Source organism: Thalassophryne amazonica, chromosome 20 (genome assembly GCF_902500255.1).
Source record: "Thalassophryne amazonica chromosome 20, fThaAma1.1, whole genome shotgun sequence".
Classification (NCBI taxonomy): Eukaryota; Metazoa; Chordata; class Actinopteri; order Batrachoidiformes; family Batrachoididae; genus Thalassophryne; species Thalassophryne amazonica.
This window is the reverse complement of record NC_047122.1, coordinates 14,007,989-14,032,993: the sequence shown is the minus strand read 5'-3', so window position 1 is coordinate 14,032,993 and position 25,005 is coordinate 14,007,989. Positions and strand designations below refer to the sequence as shown.

Sequence of the window (25,005 nt, the reverse complement as noted above, 5' to 3'; positions counted from 1 at the left end):
GGCGAGGATTTGAAAGTTGTGACCATTGGTGACCTTGACAAGCAGGTCAAGGTCACTGGCCTTCGAACCCATGTGAAGTACTCCTCCAAGGCATGTACCCACCAAATATTAAGTTTCTTCTGCGAGCAATAGGTGCCGAGCTACGCTGCTGCGAAGGATTTGACAGTTGTGACCACTGGTGACCTTCAAAAGTAGGTCAAGCTCACTGGCTCCAAGGCATGTACCCACCAAATATGAAGTTTTTCTGCGAGCAATAGGGTGCGAAGCTACGTTGCGGCGCAAGGATCTGACAGTTGTGATCATTTTTAGTTATTTTGGATGTAATTGTGTATGCAATTATTGTAGTAATTATTTCTATACCTGGATGGACATAATAAAACATACGAGCGCACTTCTTCATTCATGTGATTTCATGACTGTACGTCTGTGACCATGAGTCATATACAGAGGCACAGAGGGATCACACTTGTCTTGTCCACTCAATAAGAGGGATTAAATATTGGAAATTGCAGTGTTTTATATGGTGGTGTGGTTTTCATTTTTTTTCTCCACAGCAACGGCGCGATGTGGTGCGACCACGTTCCAGCTGCTCGCACTGTGTTGGTGCATGTGCGTGCATGAAACCGTCACAGTGGGATCGTTCACAACCTTGCCCGACCGTGTGTCCCTCCCGTTGTCTACTCGATGTTTCGTGGTTCACCTCATTCAGGCTGTTTCACTGTGATTCGCCCTGATTCGTACATTCATACTATGTGTGAAGGGGTCTTTAGGTGCGAGGGTTGCAGCAATGCAGAGGCTTCTGATCTAAAGCAGTTATGGTAACACCCCAGGAATATGTGTGAAACTTAACACTATATTACTGTACAGGCAGCAAGCAGCATTTTTTAAATAACTGTCGTCCTTGAATTACTCCCTGCATCATTTAGGCACCGGGTCTGAACACGGTTTGAAAAAAATAAATGCCCGGCCTTTTATTCACTTAAATAGGGTACCACGTTCCTTGAATCACTGAGTGTTATACCTCTGTTAATGGGCACGTCCAGACTGCTCTGTCTGGTATATGCAAGGGGGTTTTTAAATGAAAATACATTTCATTCGGGACAGGATGGAGCGAAAAATCCGTTATATATGGTATTTATTACATGGAAAACCATACAAAAGCATTGGGACTTCTGTCCGGTGAGTGCGAATACCTGTTTATACGATGACGGCTTAGACAGGTTTTACTGTATTTTCCATTTTTTATTTCATAGTGTGGATTATATATATTCTAAAATGTTGGTCATAAATGAAAAAAAAACCAAGACTAATTTTAAGTGAAGTGAAAATAAGATTTAAAAAAATTATCAAATTTATTAGTTTACCCAAAGAGGATAGAATGAAAGAATGTAGGTGTACCTAGACAGGGTAATGCTGCAAGACCAGAAGTGGTGATTCGGAAACATCCTCGGAGGTCTAACACCTGCAGTTTGGTTGAATCAAACAGAATGTCCCACAAGTCTTTGTCGGTTATTAAGGAAAAAGACGTTGTAGCCAAACACAGCTCCTCCAACAATGGGAAACCGGACGTGGATTCTGGCATCTTACGCATCACTTTGATGATGGGGATGACGTTCAACATCCGGAGTGTCTGATGGGAATCAGAATCAATTTAACTGCCACATAATGTTCAGGATATTTATTGATGAATATCTGTTCCTTAGAACAGATCTGACTGAGTACATTACTGATCAACCTGGCAAACCAATGCAAAGTGTCCAGTGTATTTTAGTTACATTTCATATGTACAATCAGTGTTGGGCACAGTTCTGCTAATCTGCTAACTGCTAATTAGCAAGCTAACTTTTTCATTAGCGGAATAGCTTGTCAGCTAACTTTGAAAACCATTAGCAGACCAATTAGCTTCTGCTAAATTTAGTTCCGCTAACCTTTTCTTTCTGGTAAAGTGAGTAAAGCTGTTGTGAAAGTGTAGGTACACGGACCCACAACAGGGGGCGCAATGAACGGACAATGGAGAAAGGTAAAGAACAAGTTTTACTGTTGTGAGATGAGCACAACTAATACAACAATTAACAATTTGGAGGTGTAAGCCGAAATCTGCTGGTGTCGTGTGGGCAGGCCCGAAGGTAGGAGACGTCCGTCCTAGTCGAACCGGAACCACCCAGATCTCCTCTGCCACCGAAACCCAGAAGTACTGGAACCGCCAAGTCCCGAATTCCCAGGTGGCCACTGCCTTCGCTCGTCGGATCCGGTACTGCTGGCGGAAAAGAGCACAAACACACAGGTAGGGATGCGACCGCACCCAGTAGATGGAGAGGGGCGAAGCCGCCTCCACCTCTTGTTACACTGAAGCAGGAAAGGGGAGTACTTATCCAAACACTTGGTCTCCAATAGTCCGCTGTCCTGAAAGGTTTATCAAGTATTGTCAAAAACACAGAATATGCTGCAGAGGTGATTACCTTAAACTCAAGGCGATATCTCGGCACTGAGGTGGAGACGCTGTCCTGCTGATATACCTCCGTGCTGAGTGCAGTCAGCTGTGTCCAGTAATGGGTGACAGCTGTCACCCTGGCTGCTCTCGTCGGCGGCAGCGCCCTCTGGTGCCTGGAGCCCGCACTCCAGGCAGGGCGCCCTCTGGTGGTGGTGGGCCAGCAGTACCTCCTCTTCAGCGGCCCACACAACAAAAGCTTAACAGTCAAAATTGTTTGTAAACCCTAAAATCATACATGTCTGTTGTCTGTTGTGTGTCTGCAACAGTCAGGCTCCCATGAGGAGCTCAGCCCTCCCCTCACTGTGCCTTCACTGCACATGCGTCATTTTGGAGCTTCAGCAGCAATTCACAGATTATCACCTCGTTTCTGCTTCAAACTGCACTTCAGTCATCATCTATCTCAGCAACGGATATTTGAAGCTTTTGTACAACAATCATTTCCACATAAATTCAGCATTATATCATAATAAAAGATGGGAGGTGATGATCTAGTGGTTAAGGTGTTGGGCTTGAGACCAGAAGATCCTCGGTTCAAATCCCAAGGTCTTTAATCCCCTATTGCTCCCGGTGTGTTGTATGGCATCACCCTGACATCAGGGTGAATGTTAGGCATTATTGTAAAGCGCTTTGAGTGTCTGATGCAGATGGAAAAGCGCTATATATTTATGGGGGAGCTCTCGTAGAGTAAATTGACAGTGTGTCTGCTTTAAAGACAGCGTGTACATGTGAATCTTTCCTTTTTTTAAGTGAAAATACACTTCTATTTTTATGTAAAGACAAAACCTACGTGGGTTTATTTTGGTGGGCAAGCTCAACGCGACGGATGAGGTGTACATTTTGCCACTCACATTGAATGCAACATGGGTGAGCCACTCCTGTGTTTATACAGGGATAAACTGTGACTATTATACTGCAATTTTACTGCTTTTTATAAAGACAATGACGGTGTTGGGATTTTATTTTTGTGCATTTGTTTTGTGTTCAGGAATGCACTTCCGTTAACAGCTTATAAATATTGTAGTGATCGCCGGGCCGGTCGATAAGATTGTGAATTGTTGTGCTGCAGTGCATTATGAGAGTTCGGGGGGGTTTATTAATCATTGTTATTGTGGTTCCTGTTTGTTTAGCAGTGTTGTTAGTGTTACAAGTTTGTTGTGTTTTTCTAGTTCAAGTAGTGTAGTCAGTTTGGTTAAGAGGTATGTTGTCACCATGAGTGAAAAGTGCCCTGCGTTGATGTCTTCTGCCGCCCTCTGTGCTGTTGTGTGTGAAAAATAATATACAAATAATGAATGTTTATGAGTTCAATGGTATGAATATTTCATGAGGTGAAAGCTGGAACATACCATTCAATGAGACAAAGCCAAGTTGAACGGTATGTTCCAGCTTTCACCAAATTAAATATTTGTTCCATTGGAAGAATGTAAAAACATTCATTATTTGTTTTATATAACGGCTAAAATCGATCCTTGTCATTTGACATTTTATTAATTTATAAACAACAGAAAAGGGACTTACATTTTGGTGTTCCACTGCTGCTAAAGTTCAACATGAACTTTAAATAGGAGTCCAAGTTATGACGTGTAGTCCGGTGATGCTGTGCACTGACTTCATACTTCCATTAAAAAAAGACTGTGTAGTTCCTCAGTTCAGCCAAAAATCACATCAGCTTTTCATCTGAACAGCTCTTCATGCATCCAGATGGCTTACAGAGGAGTGGATTTTGTTGTGTGTGTGTGTGTGTTACAGAACTAGCACCATCAGTTAGCTCAATCAAATTGTCATTCCGCTTGTGTCGCGCTCACACACACACACGCACACACACACACACACACACACACACACACACACACACACACACACAACCGGGACAGCTCTTGCGCGTGCCTGTACTACCAAAAAAAAAAAAAAAAAGACAGTGTACTTTCTCAGTGCAACGAAAAAAATCACGTCAGAAATGAGTCCAGCTTTTCATTCCAACATCCTGCTAACAGCCTCCAGACGGCTTACAGTGCAGTGGATTTGTTTTGTGTCTGGGTGCACGCGCGTTGTATGTCTGTGTGTGTGTGTAGATGTGTGTGTGCAGAGTGCAAACGTATGGAACCAAATTTGCACTCTAAATGGAACCAAACTGCAATGCCACAAAAATGGGATGAATAATCCATGTCATGTGACACACAAAGCACCAATCAAATGACAAGAATCCACTCAGTCGTTATATAAATAGCACTTCTTTGCAGCAGGGTGAATAAAGACAAAAGCTCTGGCTCCTTCTTCCATGCAGCTTACCACAATATATAATATATATATAAACTGTGACTTCTTTTGATAAAGATGAAGACAGTGTTTGGGCTTTTTATTTTCGTGTGTTCATTTTGGGTTTGTGATCGTCTTTATATTTACTCAGCAGCCCCTGTGGTGCTTAAACTTGAAACTGGCTTATCAGTAGCCAACAGTGTACCGATTCGTGCTTGGGACTCTGACGAGGGCGGTCGCATCTCCTCCACTCTCCCTTAGCGTGTTTTGTCTGTGAGGCTGCCAGCCCTGCTCCTCTGGAAAACGGCAAAATGGATCTGATCTAGTGGTCTCTGAACGCAATTGATACTATTTTTTCCACAAGACACTCGGGAGCGGAGGACCCGACCTGTCCTGCCGGGACACATGTGGCGGGTTACGTGATGGACAGCTGGAGGTGGCAAGTCATGTGCCTGTACACGTTGTCTGTGGAGGATGTTGAAGATGTTTACTTATTTGGAGCTGTGGTGACTGGGTTTCTGCTGTGTGGAGCGGCCACAGCACTGGTCTACCGGAAAATTAAGAAGGTGAAGGCGGCATTAATCGGCCCGTCCAGGCTGCCCCACATGACTGATTCGATTGGAAGGGCAGTGTCAGCTCAGTCGGTGGGTGTCAACCGCACGTTGGAATCCATCTCGGGGAGAATGGCTGCACTGGAAAACCGCTTTGATCGTCTGTAAGACCACATCTCTCCTCTATTCAAATGTATTGGGAGCCACTCTGAAGTTTCAGAGTGTGGAATCTGCCAGGCGTCTGTTAATCTGGATATCTATTTGTTTCTAACACCAGCTGTCCTTCAAGGCCGCTGGGATAAAATCCTCCACCCGAGGAACACTCCTGATAGCCTCGCTCCTCGTCTCCCCCCCTCCTCCCTCCCTTCCCAGTCCTGAGATGTTGACTGTGGGACCTTGAGACTCTGGTGGACTGATTCAGGACTGAATCCCCCAGGATGGACAGATAGGGCCTGTCGATGGCGCCTCACGCGGCCTTCCGGGCTGTCTGTCTGGACACTGGACCACTCTCTGCCCCTCCCTCCCTGTGGCAGGCCTCGTCCTCTCTGAAGCTGGTCTTGGCGGCGCGACTTACAGTTGCAGCGGCCTTCACCCATTTTACCTCAATTCGGATAATGGACTGCTTCAAGTTTAGTGCACATAAACAATGTCAAATGTATATGTGTTGTCTTTAATTTTGATGTGTGCCATTATTACGGTAAACAAGTAGTAATTGTGGATTAATTGCTGTATCTTGTCTGAGGTAATTGGAGTGTAAACATAATTGCCCTTTTTTGGGATCAATAAAGTTGTCTGAAGTCTGAAGTCAATACTAAAAGTTAGCGGTTAGCAATAACTTCCGCTAATTTTTTTTTTTTTTTTTTTTTAGGAGTTTATTGGTTTAGCATTATAAAAGTTAACTTTTCAGTTAGTGGATCAGCGGTTATCGAAGCTAACTTTTCGGTTAGCTGTGCCTACCACTGTGTACAATAGATTAGAACCTAACTAAGAAAAAATCTAAAGAATGAGGCCTTTAAGATTAATGTGGCTACAACAGACTAAATTCTAGAATAAGCAATTCTGAAGGGATCTAAAATTTTAAATGACAAGAAAAAGCCACATCAACGAATAAGTATGTTGTATTTCTTCTGGCAAGGATGTAATGGTTTTGTAATGTTCAGACTGCATAATTATACAAAACAAAGAAAAAGGGAAATGTTAAAGCTAAAATTCATAGTAAATCACCACTTCCTGAATATTATCCACAATAAAAGCATTTAATATAAGAACACTGATGGGCTGTGGATTCTGCTCAACCACTAAACACTGAATACAAAAATGATGTTAAAATAATGCTAATAACCTCCTGGTTACTAACCTTTCTAAAGACAAACATCACTTCCATTTCCTATCGTTACATAAATAAAACACTGCATGCCAAATTTTTATTACTGCACATGTATGACAAAAAAGGACTAAAAATGAAAAATAGAAACACATGAGGTGATTAGATACAGATAAGTAAAAGCTTTCTAGAGTTTGGACAGCCAACTTCCAATATGTAATAAACCTCTGGTAGATGTATGTAGTGCAGCGTGTAGATTTACTTTACCTTAAGTTTGGGACATCCATGTTGGAGAGCTTGAATGCAGAGCTGTAGTTGGCATTCTTTACTGTCCAACTTTGTGTTGATCTCCAACAACTCCAAATCAGGGCAGCATCCTTTCTGTAAAAAAACAAGCAGTATATGTTTTGGTTGTAAACGTCACTTGTGCTATTTGGCCTTGACTGTGCAGTGCCTACATCAGTCAAAGTCAAACTCATGAGAGAGAAAAGCTCCCTATTTGATTTTCAGGCTGCTATTGTGAGGGATTGTGACAGCAGATCATCTATCTCCATCCTCAACCTGGTCCCTGTATCTACATCCTCAACATCCTGCTCCCAACATAACCTGCATCCCTCCTCTGCACATGTCCAAACCATTTCACTCGCACATTGTTTCCAAACTATTCTCCCTGTCCTGTCACTCTCTGCCATTCCCTCCATGTACTCTGGATTTCTTTCACATAAAAAGACATGCAGGTTAGGTGAAATGGAAACTTTAAACTGACCATAGGTGTGTGTGGGGGTGTGGATGTGGTTGTCTGTATGTGGCCCTGACACAGTCAACAGCAGTGTTATTATCATCTGAAATATATACCATTTTTATCAATGAAAACAATAATAACACAGCTGTTGGCTGTTATTATTGTTTTCAATGATAAAAATAGTATATTTGAAACAATAAGAACACAGCCAATGGCGGTGTTATTAGTGTTTCCATTGTATTTTCATTTTCATGGTATATACAGTAGTGTTCAGAATAATAGTGCTATGTGCTATGTGACTAAAAAGATTAATCCAGGTTTTGAGTATATTTCTTATTGTTACATGGGAAACAAGGTACCAGTAGATTCAGTAGATTCTCACAAATCCAACAAGACCAAGCATTCATGATATGCACACTCTTAAGGCTATGAAATTTGGCTATAAGTAAAAAAAGTGGAAAAGGGGGTGTTCACAATAATAGTAGCATCTGCTGCTGACGCTACAAACTCAAAATTATTATGTTCAAACTGATTTTTTAGCAATCCTCTGAATCACTAAACTAGTATTTAGTTGTATAACCTCAGTTTTTCATGATTTCAAGATTTTGCTGGTTTACTAGTGTGCTTGGGGTCATTGTCTTGTTGAAACACCCATTTCAAGGGCATGTCCTCTTCAGCATAAGGTAACATGACCTCTTCAAGTATTTTGATATATCCAAACTGATCCATGATACCTGGTATGCGATATATAGGCCCAACACCATAGTAGGAGCAAAATGCCCATATCATGATGCTTGCACCACCATGCTTCACTGTCTTCACTGTGAACTGTGGCTTGAATTCAGAGTTTGGGGGTCGTCTTACAAACTGTCTGCGGCCCTTGGACCCAAAAAGAACAATTTTACTCTCATCAGTCCACAAAATATTCCTCCATTTCTCTTTAGGCCAGTTGATGTGTTCTTTGGCAAATTGTAACCTCTTCTGCACATGTCTTTTATTTAACAGAGGGACTTTATGGGGGATTCTTGCAAATAAATTAGTTTCACACAGGCGTCTTCTAACTGTCACAGCACTTACAGGTAACTCCAGACTGTCTTTGATCATCCTGGAGCTGATCAATGGGTGAGCCTTTGCCATTCTGGTTATTCTTCCATCCATTTTGATGGTTGTTTTCCGCTTTCTTCCATGCATCTCTGTTTTTTTGTCCATTTTAAAGCATTGGAGATCACTGTAGATAAACAGCCTATAATTGTTGCACCTGCGTATAAGTTTTCCCCTCTCCAACCAACTTTTTAATCAAACTACGCTGTTCTTCTGAACAATGTCTTGAACGTCCCATTTTCCTCAGGCTTTCAAAGAGAAAAGCATGTTCAACAGGTGCTGGCTTCATCCTTGAATAGGGGACACCTGATTCACACCTGTTTGTTCCACAAAACTGACGAACTCACTGACTGAATGCCACACTACTATTATTGTTAACACCCCCTTTTCTACTTTTTTTTATACTAATAGCCCAATTTCATAGCCTTAAGAGTGTGCATATCATGAATGCTTGGTCTTGTTGGATTTGTGAGAATCTACTGAATCTACTGGTACCTTGTTTCCCATGTAACAATAAGAAATATACTTCAAAACGTGGATTAATCTTTTTAGTCACATAGCACTACTATTATTCTGAACACTACTGTATACAGTGAGGAAAATAAATATTTGAACACCCTGTGGTTTTGCAAGTTCTCCCACTTAGAAATCATGGAGGAGTCTGAAATTTTCATCTTAGGTTCATTTCCACTGTGAGAGACATAATCTAAAAAAAAAAAAAAAAAAAAAAAATCCAGAAATCACAATGTATGATTTTTTAATAATTTATTTGAAAGTTACTGCTGCAAATAAGTATTTGAACACCTACCAACCAGCAAGAATTTTGGCTCACACAGACCTGTTAATTTTTCTTTAAGAAGCCCTTTTATTCTGCACTCTTTACCTGTATTAATTGCACCTGTGAACTTGTTACCTGTATAAAAGACACCTGTTCACACACTCAATCAATCACACTCCAACCTGTCCACCATAGCCAAGACCAAAGAGCTGTCTAAGGACACCAGGGACAAAACTGTAGACCTGTACAAGGCTGGGATGGACTACAGGACAACAGGCAAGCAGCTTGGTAGAAGACAACAACTGTTATTATTATTTATTAGAAAGTGGAAGAAACACAAGATGACTGTCAATCTCCCTTGGTCTGGGATTCCATGCAAGATCTCACTTTGTGGGGTAGGTAAGGATGATTCTGAGAAAGCTCAGAGCTACACAGGAGGACCTGGTCAATGACCTGAAGAGAGCTGGGACCACAGTCACAAAGATTACATTAGTAACACATGATGCTGTCATGGTTTAAAATCCTGCAGGGCAGCAAGGTCCCCCTGCTCAAACCAGCACATGTCCAGGCCCGTTTGAAGTTCACCAGTGACCATCTGGATGATCCAGAGGATGAATGGGAGAAGGTCATGTGGTCACACGAGACCAGAATAGAGCTTTTTGGAATCAACTCCACTTACCATGTTTAGAGGATGAGAACAACCCCAAGAAAACCATCCCAACCGTGAAGCATGGGGGTGGAAACATCATACTCTGGGGGTGCTCTTCTGCAAAGGGGACAGGACGACTGCACCGTATTGAAGGGAGGATGGATGGGGTCATGTATTGCGAGATTTTGGCAAATAACCTCCTTCTCTCAGTAAGAGCACTGAAGATGAGTCATGGCTGGGTCTTCCAGCATGACAATGACCCCAAACACACAGCCAGGGCAACTAAGGAGGGGCTCCGTAAGAAGCATTTCAAGGTCCTGGAGTGGCCCGGCCAGTCTCCAGACCTGAACTCAATAGAAAATCTTTGGAGGGAGCTGAAACTCCAAACCTGAAAGATTTGGAGAAGATGTGCATGGAGAAGTGGACCAAAATCCCTGCTGCAGTGTGTGAAAACCTGGTGAAAAACTACAGGAAACATTTGACCTCTGTAACTGCAAACAAAGGCTACTCTACCAAATATTAACATTGATTTTCACAGGTGTTCAAATACTTATTTGCAGCAGGAACATACAAATAAATTATTTAAAAAAATCATACATTGTGATTTCCAGATTTTTTTTTTTAATTATTATTATTATGTCTCTCACAGTGGACGTGCAATTTCAGACCGCTCCATGATTTCTAAGTGGGAGAACTTGCAAAACCGCAGCGTGTTCAAATACTTATTTTTGTCAGTGTATACATATACATACATACACTCAACAAAAATATAAGTGCACAGGTGTGCCTTAGACTGTCCACAATAAAAGGCCACTCTGAAAGGTGCAGTTTTATCACACAGCACAATGCCACAGATGTCGCAAGATTTGAGGGAGCGTGCAATTGGCATGCTGACAGCAGGAATGTCAACCACAGCTGTTGCTCGTGTATTGCACCTTTCAGAGTGGCCTTTTATTGTGGGCAGTCTAAGGCACACCTGTGCACTAATCATGGTGTCTAATCAGCATCTTGATATGGCACACCTGTGAGGTGGGATGGATTATCTCAGCAAAGGAGAAGTGCTCTGCAAAAGCAAAGGTCAAGTTAAGTACAGTGCTAACCATAGCCACATTAATGCATAGAACAACACTGCCATCTACTGGATGTCAGTGTTGTTTTGTGAGAGAGAGAGGGAGGCAAGGCCTTTAATTCCCTATTGCTCCCAGTGTGTAGTGAATGCCTTGTATGGCAGCACCCTGACATCAGGGTGAATGTGAGGCATAATTGTAAAGCACTTTGAGCATCTGATGCAGATGGAAAAGCGCTATATAAATGCAGTCCATTTACCATTTGTGTGAGCTACAGTCGTATGTAAAAGTTCGGGCACCCCTGATAATTTCCATGATTTTCCTTTATAAATCATTGGTTGTTTGGATCAGCAATTTCAGTTAAATATATCATATAGTAGACAAACACAGTAATATTTGAGAAGTGAAATGAAGTTCATAGGATATAGAGAAAGTGTGCAATAATTCTTTAAACAAAATTAGGCAGGTGCATAAATTTGGGCACCCAACAGAAAAAAAAACATCAATATTTAGTAGATCCTACTTTTGCAGAAATAACAGCCTCTAAACGCTTCCTATAGCTTCCAATGAGAGTCTGGATTCTGTTTGAAGGTATTTTGGACCATTCTTCTTTACAAAACATCTCAGGTTTGTTGGTTTCCAAGCATGGACAGCCGCTTAAAACACCACAGATTTTCAATAATACTCAGGTCTGGGTACTGAGATGGCCATTCAAGAACATTGTACTTGTTCCTCTGCATGAATGCCTTAGTAGATTTTGAGCAGTGTTTAGAGTCGTCATCTTGTTGAAAGATCCAGCCCCGGCGCTAGGGCTATCACGATTAGGAATTTCTGGAGACGATTCATTGTCAGACAAATATTTGTGATTGATGATTATATTGTCTATTTTTTCTCTTTTTTTCCCTTCTTTATATTCTGCTAACGTTTGGTTTCTGTGAGTGGAGAAACTGGGAATAGTGCAACATTTTTATTTTTATTTTCATTTTACATATAGTCCCAACTTTTTCTGATTTGTGGTTGTTTCTATTGCATTTCTGAAATCTGAATGAACTGCTATAAAGAAAAGTGTGACCATTTTATTATGTTGTAAAACTTTGTGGAGCAAACGCAAATACCAAACTCTTATAAGGAAGGGAAAAAAACACCTGGACATGTGCAGGAAAACTGATATAAACTTAACAGAACAATGCAGGCTGATTAGATTCCCCATATTTTTTTGTATAAATGAATCAGAATACAATAAGAGGCAACTCACTTTGAAATAATTAAAACATATAGCTGCAGCTTAATAACTCTGAAAAATAACAGGAATCAGCAGCTTGTATTTTTATTCTGACTCCAGTTCATTTTAGTGTGATGAATTCATCCTTTTTTTCTCCTCATCAGTCACGTTTTGTGCTTGAACACTACATTAAGCTCAAGACTGAACAAATACATACCTTTGGAAAATAACAGCTGTTAAAGTTCAGCTTTTTGTGATCTGTGCCTCTGAACATCAGTGCACAGCTTCTCCACAGCAGGTTTTTTTTAACCCGTGTATGCATAATTTTTGCTCAGTTCATTTATATATTCCCATTTTTTAAGAATTTGTTTATGGATATTTGACCATTTATTTCATTGCATGATCTCATAAATTCAGTATACAACTAGTCGTGGCAGCCCTACTTAAAACCGAAATGCATCCACAGCGGTGATGTGGTACGTGGCTTTGGAACCAGAGCCTCCTCACGCTCCATGTTATTATCCGAGCCTCGCTAACCATCCAACCAAGATGAGAGGGAAACAGAGTGAGTGAGGCAGTGAGGCTGCATGCGGCTGCTGCTGCAACACGATGATGTCAGATTCTGAGTCGTTTTATGCAACTATGTGGATAAAATAAGTAATTCACAGTAATCGCGATTATGAAACATATTTGCGAATATGAAAAATAATTGCGATTGGTGAATATTGTAATAACTGTGACTGCCCTACCTGGTGCAACTTCAACTTTGTGAACATTGAACATTGTTCTCAATAATCTGCTGATATTGACTGGAATCCATGTGACCCTCAACTTTAACAAGATTCCCAGTACCTGCAATGGCCACACAGCCACAAAGCATGATGGAACAACCTCCAAATTTTACTGTAGGTAGCAAGCGTTTTTCTTGGAATGCTGTGTTCTTTTTCAGCCATGCATACCGCCCCTTGTTATGTCCAAATAACTCAATTTAGTTTCATCAGTCCACAGCACCTTATTCCAAAATGAAGCTGGCTTGTCCAAATGTGCTTTAGCGTATCTCAAGCAACCACTCTGTGGTGTGTACGCAGAAAAGGCTTCCTCTGCATACCAGCATCTCCTTGTGCAAAGTGCCCTGTATAGTTGAATGATGCACAGAGACACGACCTGCAGCTAGATCATGTTGTAGGTCTTTGGACCAGGTCTGTGGGTTGTCTATGACTGTTCTCACCATCCTTCGCTTCAGCTTATCTGAGATTTTTCTTGGCCTGCGGGCCTTAACTAGTACTGTGCCTGCGGTCTTCCATTTCCTCACTATGTTCCTCACAGTGGAAACTGACAGCTGAAATCTCTGAGAAAGCTTTTTGTATCCTTCTCCTAAACCATGATGTTGAACAATCTTTGTTTTCAGGTCATTTGAGAGTTGTTTAGAGCCTACCATGTTGCCACTCATTAGAAGAGATGCAAAGAGGGGAATGATTTGCAAATGGCCACCTTAAATACCCGTTCTCATGACTGGATTCATCTGTGTAATGAGGTCAAGGGTCAGTGAGCTTATCAAAACCTAGTTTGTCTTCCAATAATTAGTGCTAAATGTATTCAAATCAATAAAATGACAAGGGTGCCCAAATTTATGCACCTGCCCAATCTTGTTTAAATAATTATTGCACACTTTCTGTAAATACTAGAAAATTCATTTCACTTCTCAAATATCAGTGTGTTCATCTGCTATATGATATATTTAACTGAAATTTCTGATCCAGAGAACCAATGATTTATAAAGGAAACTCATGGAAATCATCAGGGGTGCCCAAACCTTTGCATACAATTGTATTTATTTGTGGATCAGTGTGTGGATGAAGAATGTCTCAAATTACATAACTGAATAAAGCGATGAATGTGTGTGATCGGTGATCTACAAATGCTTAATCACACAATCACACAAATAAAAAAACATGAATGTAGTAACACTACTATCATGCAAAATAGCCTCTTTCATGGAAGTATAAACATAATGTAGGCTGAAACACACTTACGTATACAGCAGCCAGAATTTTCTCATTCTTTGGTCCATGAGTGAACAAAATTTGTTTGATCTGGCTGCCATGAGATTCCAGGAGGTCAACAAGACCCTCAACCTGAAACTGCAGCATAAAAAACAAACAAACTGAAATGTATGAAACTCACCAAAAATATGTGTTTCACACATCTTACAAATGTTTATTAAACTGGTCTGTACTGTACCTCTGAATACTGTAGATTTATGATCTGCAGAGACTGACTGTGCAAACCAAGGCTCTGGAAAGCCTTCTCTGTCAGGCCTTTGCAATAAGGCAGAGTGAGGGATTCAAGATGAGGGCAGGACTGCGACATAACCTGAACATGATGACAACAGAAACTGAATGGTCAAAAATAATATAAACTATAAAAAACTTTACTTAAGATGACTGACATATTGTTGCATTATATGATGTAAACTCTCCAAAGCAAACTTCTATTATAACCTAGACAATAACACTGTGTTGAAAACTAAAGACCAATATTTTAATCATGTACCTCTATTGCATAGTTGACATTCTTTGTCCAGTGACAGATAGAAAGGCCTCGAAGCTGTGACAACCTTAAAAACAATAAAAATTGTTTGGCATTTTATCTGAGATCTTTTGAAATGAGAAACACAGCATTAAACTGCCTTTTTTGTAAAAAAAAAAAAAAAAAAAAAAAAAAAAGTAGAAATTTCCTGACAGGGCTCAATTAAAACTGAGTCACGGCACACGGCGTTCAAATAAGGGATCTATTTTGAGCTTTTCCTCATGTCGGGTTCCATATAAAAACAATTTGCAGTCACGCTCACTTCAACCAAACAACTATGAATAAATGGCTTTATCAAACAGAAAAGTGTGCTGTCAAAATGTGACACTGTAACAACACACAGGAACAGACGTTCAAACTTTAAAACTGATGCAACATTTAAATCATACAACTTGCATAAAAACAAGTCCATGTTTTTTTTTTCACCAAGCAAACTCCATTTTTATTCACAACTGAGCATGAAACAGGCAAACTGGATCTCCATGTACTGTGGATTACTTTTACAAATATTTAAATATAATGCAATACTAAAATATTCAGCTCATACCTCAGCTGTATGAGCCTTGTGTTCTTTATAATTTGCAGTTGTTTAATTAATTAAGATCCTGTTGTCTTACATACAATTTGTACATGTTCAATGAAGCCCCTTTATTAATCAATCAAAAACAAATTTACGTTTTAACAGGGTCTGCAGCAGGGATGAGTATTGATAAGATTATATCGATACAATTATCGGTTCTACATATTGATCCGATTACTTATCAATTCCCTTATCAATACCTCTTGTGAATTTTCTGTGTACTAAAAATAGACTTTGCAGGTTTTCTTTGACAACAACATTTTATTGAGTCTTAAAGTAAATAAATATGAAATTGGTCACTGGATCCTTAAACTCTGGACATAATAAACTCTACATGGTGGATCCTTGATCTCTGGACATAAATAGAAATAAACAAAATCTGTAGTTATTGTCAAAAGCATTTCGTTTCAGACATTATTGGCATGAATTGTATGGCTATTGCCTTACAATATAAAACGCCTTGGGGCAACTGTTTGTTGTGATTTGGCGCTATATAAATAAAATTGATTTGATTTTGATTTGATGAATGTCTTTCCATAAGTCTGAGCTGAGCTCTTGCAGCCAGTTGTGCTGTACATCAGGATGTAATTCATAAAGAATGCAACATGTCTCATTTTTGGAGGAAAAAAGTTTGGAAACAGGTGTCATTTTATTTAAAGCGGCGATTCGTTTTGAAGTTATTAATTCCGACCGGACTCTGTCTCGGCAGAGACCCGCACAGCGTTTGAAGTTGTGCGAACGGAACAGAGGACAATTTGCATTTCTTGACTGTAACAAGAGTCCCAGTTAGTGACTTTAATCCACACAAAAGTGACTCATGATCGACATATTTTAATGGCTTTGAGAGAGGTTAAGAAGTGGACTAACCCCTTCTGAAGAGCAGCAAAGCAATGAACCAACGAAGCATGCAGAAGCGGTTGATTACAGAGCTGCTGCAGGGTCTGTAATCAATGTAGCGATATGATCATTTTCCCGACAAACACCCTCAAAAACAACGGCCACTCTGAAGGACCGATAAGGGAATCATTAAGTAACTGCATCAAAAATGAACAGTTATCACTTAAAAACCAGTCATCATAACATGACATCACACTTATGGAAAATTTACAATTAATCTGCGGCTCCATTCTTAACATTAGCAGCTACATTAATTTAAGCACGCGCTAAGCCGTTTTCCTCAAAGCTATGTAAATGCTGTCGGAAACACTCGGAAATGTCCTTTAAAACATAGAAGACTGGAAATAATGCGCATCGCTATCCAGCACTAAAATCTTAAAGAATCAAAGTGTGTCTCGGCACCTCAAGAATTTAAATTTACGTTCTGCCGTTTTCTTCATAAAAGCCTCCCTGTTTCCTGTCACAGTAGCTGCAGCATTGTTGTTAGCCTACGATCTGGTTGATCCCGCGGTAGACAGCATCAATCGAGTTGGCTGTGCCTCAACCACAGCCTCCGTGCCAGCACGGCACATGCCCAACCACCCACCCCCAGAGGGGCCAGCGATTGCAGATCGTCCTCCAATCATCAGGTTTTGTGTTTTGTGTAATTTTGTCATGGTTTGTGTCATCTGGATGTAAACAGGATAAAGATCTGATGTTGGTTATGTGAAATGTCCCCGCAAAAATGGGTTTGTGTGTGGCCAGATTCCCACAAAGTCTTACACTAAAACAGGGGTGGCCAAGTTCGGTCCTCAAGAGTCACATTCCTGACACTCTTAGTTGTCTCCCTGCTCCAACACACCTGAATCCAATGAAAGACTCGTTAGTAGACTTTTAATGAGCCTTTCATTGGATTCAGGTGTGTTGGAACAGGGAGACAACTAAGAATGGCAGGAATGTGGCTCTTGAGGACATATATATATATATATATATATATATACACACACACACACACACACACACACACACACACACACACACACACACACACACACACACACACACACACACACACACACACACACACACACAAACACAACTTTTCACTTCAAAATCCAAGACTTCTAAGAGAGACCTGTTACATGCCAGCCAGGTTAATGTTTCCTTTATCATTTTTTCAGTGTGAGGCCGCTGATTTCTTCCTGGTTGAATCCAGCAATAACCGAGAGTCACATGACGCCACAGAAGTGGACTGGAGGCAGCAGTGTTCCAGAGATGACAAACTCTGGCCACCCTGAAACACAAATACAGCAGAAAACAATAAACATGTGGTGTGTCTAAATTACATACATTTTCAACATTTACAAATGGTCTGTCCCAGTTAGAAAACAGTACTCATATGTTAAATACAGACATTTTGGTCACTCTGAGAGCCATTCTTACCTGCACAGAAATGGTACTGCGCCATCTTGGCAAACAACAATTTGAAAAACCTTGATGAGCACTTCCTCAGGAAAATTCTGACCCCATCTATCATCTGTGTCTGACTGTGTCTGAAGTGAAGTGTCCACTGCTGGATTTTTGGACACTTTAGATTTAGTATGGACTCTCTTCTGCTTCTTCTTAATCCAAGTGTCTTCTGTTTTTCCCTTAGGTCCCCTTGGTTTCTTCTTTTTGCTTTTCTTTTTTGGAGGAAACCAGGCTGAATCATGATACTGATTATTGGATATGACAAGAAGCATATCTTCCCCTTTCTGGATTGTGTAGCCAAGCCGGGCAGGCTGGGTGACTTTTGCCTTTTTTCTCTTCTTTTTTGCCTTTACATTTGTTGGCACACTGGCTGTCCTCTTCAAAGATTTCTTCTGTGACCCTGACTCACCTTTTCCTTGAGCTGGTGATGTGCATGATGCAGTGTGATCACCTTCTTTAGGGGAATCCATTGTGTCCACACTTTACCGTGAGGCTGATTCCAAGCAGTCCAACATTAGCAGAACAGTGAAATCTGGAAGTAAAATGAAACTAAGATCAGACTGTGGTATTTCCAGCCAGTCAGAGGGAATCACATCATGCTGAAGAAGAATGGACAGTAAAAAGAGGAAAATATGTCATAAATCACAAGGTTCAAGGGTCTCTCATGGTTTATTAGTGTAGGATTATTTGCAAATTTGTGTATTTTTTTTGGCAAAAGCAAAAAGTCACTTAATTCTGAAAGAAGACATCGTAAGCTTAAAACAAATTAGGGTGCCATTTTTTCTTCACATTCTTAGGGTCCGAAATCCAAGATGGCATACAAAATGGCCTCCATTTGGCAATAATGCAATATCATTGCTAATACACAAGATATAATTGCAAACAAAGTACCTAAATATAGATTTTCTGACACAAGGAAACCAATGGAATCATCAAATTACCTAATTACACTATGTAATTAACAGGATATAAAAGGGTTGAGTTCTTCTTCTAAAAACTGTTGAGGTCTAAGGTTCTAAAAACATTCTGGACTAACACACCGTTCCAGCTCATTATAGAAACTGCATAATTTATTACCACCCTTGAAAAATGACAGCTACTTATTTTATAAACACAACCTAATCTAGAACCCGTGGCTCCCCACGGGCAACATGCTAATGGTGCATATAAAGTTTGTTTGATGCTCAGCTGACAAATCAAGCAAAGTCTGAAATTCACAGTTATTGATTTCTTGTTAGATGAAGACTCTGCCATGTTCGTTAATATACAGTGAGGCAAATAAATATTTGATCCACTGTCGATTTTGCCGATCCACTGTCGAAGTTTTCCCACCTACAAAGAATGGAGAGAGGTCTGTAATTTTTATGGTAGGTACACTTCAACTGTGAGGCAGAATAAAAAAAAAAAACAAATCACATTATTATGATTTGTAAATAATTAATTCGCAAAAATTGCACCCTATTTTTTAAAAAAAAATCTTTAAATCAAGTTCTAACAGAATCAGGTGAGTTTTTGCTTTTACAAAAAAAAAAATCATGACACATGAGCCTGCACTATATGCTTAAACTCAGAAACTGGCCAAAGCACAAAAAAATCCGGTTGCATCAAAGTGTGCGTAAGTATGGATCTAAGCACGTACCATTTGTACATACCACTGAAAGTGAAATTGAGCACACATGGATCAAACTCTGCCCTGGCCATGCCCCTCTCTAAATATGAAAATGGGCCCTTTGAGCAGGGATTTCCCACGCTGTCACATTAGACAACATGAACACAGAAAATAAATAATACCGAGTGTGAGCTAGATGACTGGAAATGATGTGGAGACACACAGTGATAGTTTATCTGTTACCCTGTTAAACAGCATAACCATTAAACTGGAAAAATGTTAGTGGGAGTGTGTGTGTGAGGCTGTAAATGCAGTGAGCTCAACGCAGCACACGCACACTGAATTTAAATAAGTAAGGTGCTCCGCGGCTGTGTGACATTCACAACTTTACACACGTGTTTATTAACAAGCACTGAACACAGGGAGACAATCGGGGACTTGTTAAGAGTCTGCAGCTGTGTTTTCACCATCAAGAGAAAGAAAACACAATAATAAAAAAACATATTTGAATGCACACATGCTCAAATGTGCCCGCAGTGGTTTTCACTGGGCACAATTACACAAATACACTATTTACACAGCAAGTAACCCGACATCACGCACTGTACCAGATTCTGTTCCCAACCCAACACAATGCATTTGTGCAATAAATATGATGTGAACATTAATGGAATGAAAATGTTTCCTGTTAGCAAAAAAAAAATCCATCATGTGATGGCACCTTTATAGCAATATGTGTACAGTCAATAGCTCTGATTGCATTAGAGAAACTGGCTCATGCTGCAAATTTCACTTTAATGTTGGAATGTGATGTACCTGGATGACATTCAGATGATTGCATTCCACACAGCTGGCATGGCTTGGCTCAAGGTTGACAGACACTTTACTGACTAATTGGTGAAGTCCTGCTGGAAAGTTCCTGTTGCCAGGGTTCCCAGCATGGTTAGCACTTGTGTGGGCACAGACAACCCCTGGTTCCTTGCCATATTGCATGGATGGATGCCTGGATCCATCCATATATATATATATATATATATATATATATATATATATATATATATATATATATATATATATATATATATATATATATATATATATATATTGAAGCAAAGAAAGTTTGACCACCCTACACCCATTTTGGCGTTCACTGGCTTCCTGTCTCAGTGAGATCAGATTTTACAGTTCTGCTACTAGTCTATAAAATTGTTCACGGACTGGCACCTCCCTACTTAGCTGACCTAATTAAACCCTACGTATCGGCCCGGGCTCTGCGTTCTCAGGGTGCAGGACTACTTTGTTTTGAACACGTCGTGCCAGATGCACGCACACACACTTCCATTACCTAACCTCAGTTTATGTTCCGATGTTGTACCAAACTGGTTGGTGCTCACGCCAGTGGACTTGCTGCTTCTGTAAACCAGCGAAGCAGAGAACCAGCAAACAGCAGGTCAAAGTGCTGCTTCATTGCTTCAAGCTTCAAGCAGACCCACTGCAGTCTGCAATCAACATAGAGAAATAATCATTTTCTCGATAAACACCCTTAAAACAACAGCCGCTCCGGTGTCCCGAACCGTCCGTGGTGCATTCAATGTGCCTCTGAAAAAATCGGCAGTGAGCGATGCAACATGATTCAACCCGTCAACTGAATCGATGCACACTGAATGAATCGATGCACTCGCATCATGCACATTTGTACTGATTAATCTCCACATGCCTAATACATACACACATGCACACACATTTATATATATACGAGGGCTGTCAATAAAGTATAGGTCCTTTTTATTTTTTTCAAAAACTATATGGATTTCATTCATATGTTTTTACGTCAGACATGCTTGAACCCTCGTGCGCATGTGTGCGTTTTTCCACGCCTGTCGGTGACGTCATTCGCCTGTGAGCACTCCTTGTGGGAGGAGTCGCCCAGCCCCTCGTCGGAATTCCTTTGTCTGAGAAGTTGCTGAGAGACTGGCGCTTTGTTTGATCAAAATTTTTTCTAAACCTGTGAGACACATCGAAGTGGACACGGTTCGAAAAATTAAGCTGGTTTTCAGTGAAAATTTTAACGGCTGATGAGAGATTTTGAGGTGATAACTGTCGCTTTAAGGACTTCCCACGGAGCGAGACGTCGTGCAGCGCTCCCAGTGAACCAGTGAATGCCAAAATGGGTGTAGGGTGGTCAGACTTTCTTTGCTTCATGTCAAAAGTCTGGCAGCAGCATTTTGAACCAATTGGAGATCCCTAATGCTGGACTGCAGTAAACCAGAAAATAGAACATTGCAGTCATCCAATCTAGAAGAAACAAATGTATGAATCAGGGTCTCTGCATCAGCCATAGACAGGATGGGACGAATCTTCACTATATTTCGCAGGTGGAAGAAAGCAGTCCTCTAATGTCTCTAATGTGGAGGTCAAAGGACAACGTAGGACCAAAAATTACCCCAAGGTTCCCCACTTTGTCAGTGTGACGTATGACACACAAGCTTAGGCTAAGCGTAAGCTGGTCAAATTGATGCCAATGTCTCAGTGGACCAAGAACCATCATTTCAGTCTTATCAGAGTTTAAAAGTAGGAGGTTGCTAATCTCGATGTATGTGTAAATAAAGCTTCTCTTCAATTCTATTTGACACTAGAAAGCACCTGCTTTTGTGCTACTTTGTGTCCCTGCAAAAACAAAATAAATAAAAAGAAGAAATGTTGTGTGTTAAGGTAGGAATTACAGCTCAAATGTGTAAATGAACCACTAAAGTCTCTGACTATAGAAACTTTTTGATGTTCAAAGATTTTGAAAAATATATCAAAGTAGGCAGCTGACTGATTTGTTTTATGTTTATTGGAAAGTGACGAGCTAAGAAAAAACAGAACATGACATAATGGGTGCTTTGTTGCATGTTTTTCCAACTCTGAAAGTGTGCAGGTACCACTGTTCTTATTTATTTTTTTATCCAGCTTTCAAAGCCATTTGATCAAGCAAATCCACCGATAATGTCACATATCAAGAATAGGTGACAGGGTTTCCCAAGCTGAGTGTAAAGCCCTGGTCCCACTGAATAATGAACAATGAATAATGAGCCACGTAGCATGTCTGTTTTGGTACAAGTCCAGTTATTCAACAAACATGGGAGAATAGTGGCTCTTAGAGGCAGAATATTCAGCGAACGAGGCCCATCTCTGAGCGTGACGCTAATTTCAAGAAGTTCAAAATTTAGCAACAACAGTGTGGGGCAGTATGTGTATGAGGTACTACGAGGACAAAAAGGATATTAGAGGCATGTTTGTGGTGAGGAGGAGGCTGTTAAAAGCCCATTATCCAAGCACCTGGCGGCTACGAGGACAGGACAGGCTATTTTGGCTCAGCCCTCTCGCGCACTTTGTCGTGACAATACCACCTGCTTTGTGTGCTGGACTCTGGATATAAAATAATTATTTTTAGTGGATTAATCATTTTCTGTCAGAGTTTGGATGTTGAAAACACCTCTAATCGCTTCTGGAATCACAGGGGACCGTTTCATCTGGAACTTTTTTTCTCTCTTTCTCTCTCTCTCTCTCTCGTGCTGTATGAGGTGGATAATGTATTTGGAACAGCCTAAAAGGTAATTATTTGTCATGTTTATATTGTAATAGCTTGGTAAAACAGTTGCATGTTCATTCCTTATACAGCTGTGAAAGTATCTTTATGATAGATTTAACATCTTGCTATAATCAATCAAATGAGCTCTGCTGTGTGTGCACTGACGCAATGACTCGCACTCAAGACGAGCATTTACGCAGAACGTGAGCATGCAAAAGAGCAATTTTGCAGACAATAAGGGATGAACACAAAGTAAAAAGCTGGACTCACCAGTGTCAAAATGACTGTAAGCCACGGAAGAAATAAAGCCAGCGAGAAGAAGCGCAGAGGCGAGTGTCCAGGAATCCGTGGTTTGGTTCTAGCTGGTCTGGTTATGGATGGGTTTTTGGGGGAGGGGAGTGATCCATGCAGGCGCGGGTGCATATAATTAAAGCGGCCACCTCAGTGGTCACAGAGAAACCTCTCCACAATAGTTTTACCTTCATCATTTTTTCAACCTTGCACTGGGTGCACATGCCAAACTGCTGCATTTAATGACTCTGGAACACAGGTGAACTGCAGCCTGACGCACGAATGCGCACACCGACCACACTGTGCAGGAGTGTCTTTTTTGGACTGTATTTAAAAAATAGGACAACATCTTGTAATAGATGCTGCGAATTGAAAACCCACATTTTAAAGGGACCAAGTGTGGGAGGGGTGGAGGGTTGGACCAAACCCATGCCTAAACGTGCACCATGAATCATATGCGGCGACATGAGCCATTCGAGGCTGGGCGGGGCTCAAGTGACAGGTCAGTCATGGCTCATTAGAGGCTGATACCTGGCACATGCGAGGTACAAAGAGGCACATAGAGGCTTCTTCGTAGCAGATACGTGACAGATTTATACGTGGATCATTTATACGAATAATCACTGAAATTTCTGATAAATCTGTAGGTGGCTCATTATTTATGGCTTTATTATTTGGTGGGACCAAGGCTTAAAAGTACGTTCACTTCAGATCAACCACTTTTATTGCTAAATTTGGGACACAAACCTGTCAAGTCCAGTGGATATAAACCAAATTTAAAAAAATAATATAAGGGTTGCAGCAGACTTTACACCAAGCGCCCTCTGGTGGCCATTTTTGGCTGATGAAAACATCACAGAGCTCAATACAAATACATGTAATTTAATCACTTTTCAAAGGGGTCAGACTCGTCAATAAAGTCAATTTAATGTACAATGGTTAATTTCAGGTCGGCTTGGTGTATAAATCTCATTGTTCCAGTCAGTGACAGCCGTCAGCTGGCTGTTAGAAGCAAGCTAGAGACCAAATAAAAACCAGCTGATTTCAACAGACAGTCAATGCAGCCCCAGCTTGTTTTCATCGGACGGCCAGTCGCGGAAGCACGAATTCTCGCCTTCGGATTGGCCACTTCGCCGGAAGTGACTGCATCCACATGAATATATACTCAACAAAAATATAAACGCAACACTTTTGGTTTTGCTCCCATTTTGTATGAGATGAACTCAAAGATCTAAAACTTTTTCCACATACACAATATCACCATTTCCCTCAAATATTGTTCACAAACCAGTCTAAATCTGTGATAGTGAACACTTCTCCTTTGCTGAGATAATCCATCCCACCTCACAGGTGTGCCATATCAAGATGCTGATTAGACACCATGATTAGTACACGTGTGCCTTAGACTGCCCACAATAAAAGGCCACTCTGAAAGGTGCAGTTTGAGAGAGCGTGCAATCGGCATGCTGACAGCAGGAATGTCAACCAGAGCTGTTGCTCGTGTATTGAATGTTCATGTCTCTACCATAGCCGTCTCCAAAGGCGTTTCAGAGAATTTGGAAGTACATCCAACCAGCCTCACAACCGCAGACCATGTGTAACCACACCAGCCCAGGACCTCCACATCCAGCATGTTCACCTCCAAGATCGTCTGAGACCAGCCACTCGGACAGCTGCTGAAACAATCGGTTTGCATAACCAAAGAATTTCTGCACAAACTGTCAGAAACCGTCTCAGGGAAGCTCATCTGCATGCTCGTCGTCCTCATCGGGGTCTCGACCTGACTCCAGTTCGTCGTCATAACCGACTTGAGTGGGCAAATGCTCACATTCGCTGGC

General features: G+C 40.9%; 1 protein-coding gene across 3 annotated transcripts in view; it reads right to left on the bottom strand.

Annotated features, from left to right (window-relative positions):
- The window catches only part of LOC117502242 (F-box/LRR-repeat protein 6-like), a 28,623-nt gene that overhangs the window by 2,710 nt on the left and 908 nt on the right, over nucleotides 1–25,005 (bottom strand). For 2 of the 3 annotated variants that reach the window (XM_034161290.1, XM_034161292.1), the window contains exons 2-8: nucleotides 17,667–18,225; nucleotides 17,359–17,517; nucleotides 14,732–14,795; nucleotides 14,420–14,551; nucleotides 14,212–14,319; nucleotides 6,887–7,000; nucleotides 1,399–1,630 (exon numbers count right to left, since the gene is read on the bottom strand). In XM_034161290.1, the coding sequence (XP_034017181.1) occupies nucleotides 1,399–1,630; nucleotides 6,887–7,000; nucleotides 14,212–14,319; nucleotides 14,420–14,551; nucleotides 14,732–14,795; nucleotides 17,359–17,517; nucleotides 17,667–18,163 (1,306 nt within the window). In that variant the 5' untranslated portion in view covers nucleotides 18,164–18,225. Of the gene's footprint in view, nucleotides 1–1,398; nucleotides 1,631–6,886; nucleotides 7,001–14,211; nucleotides 14,320–14,419; nucleotides 14,552–14,731; nucleotides 14,796–17,358; nucleotides 17,518–17,666; nucleotides 18,228–25,005 lie in introns of all 3 variants that reach the window. The other variant, XM_034161291.1, reaches the window with a different exon arrangement.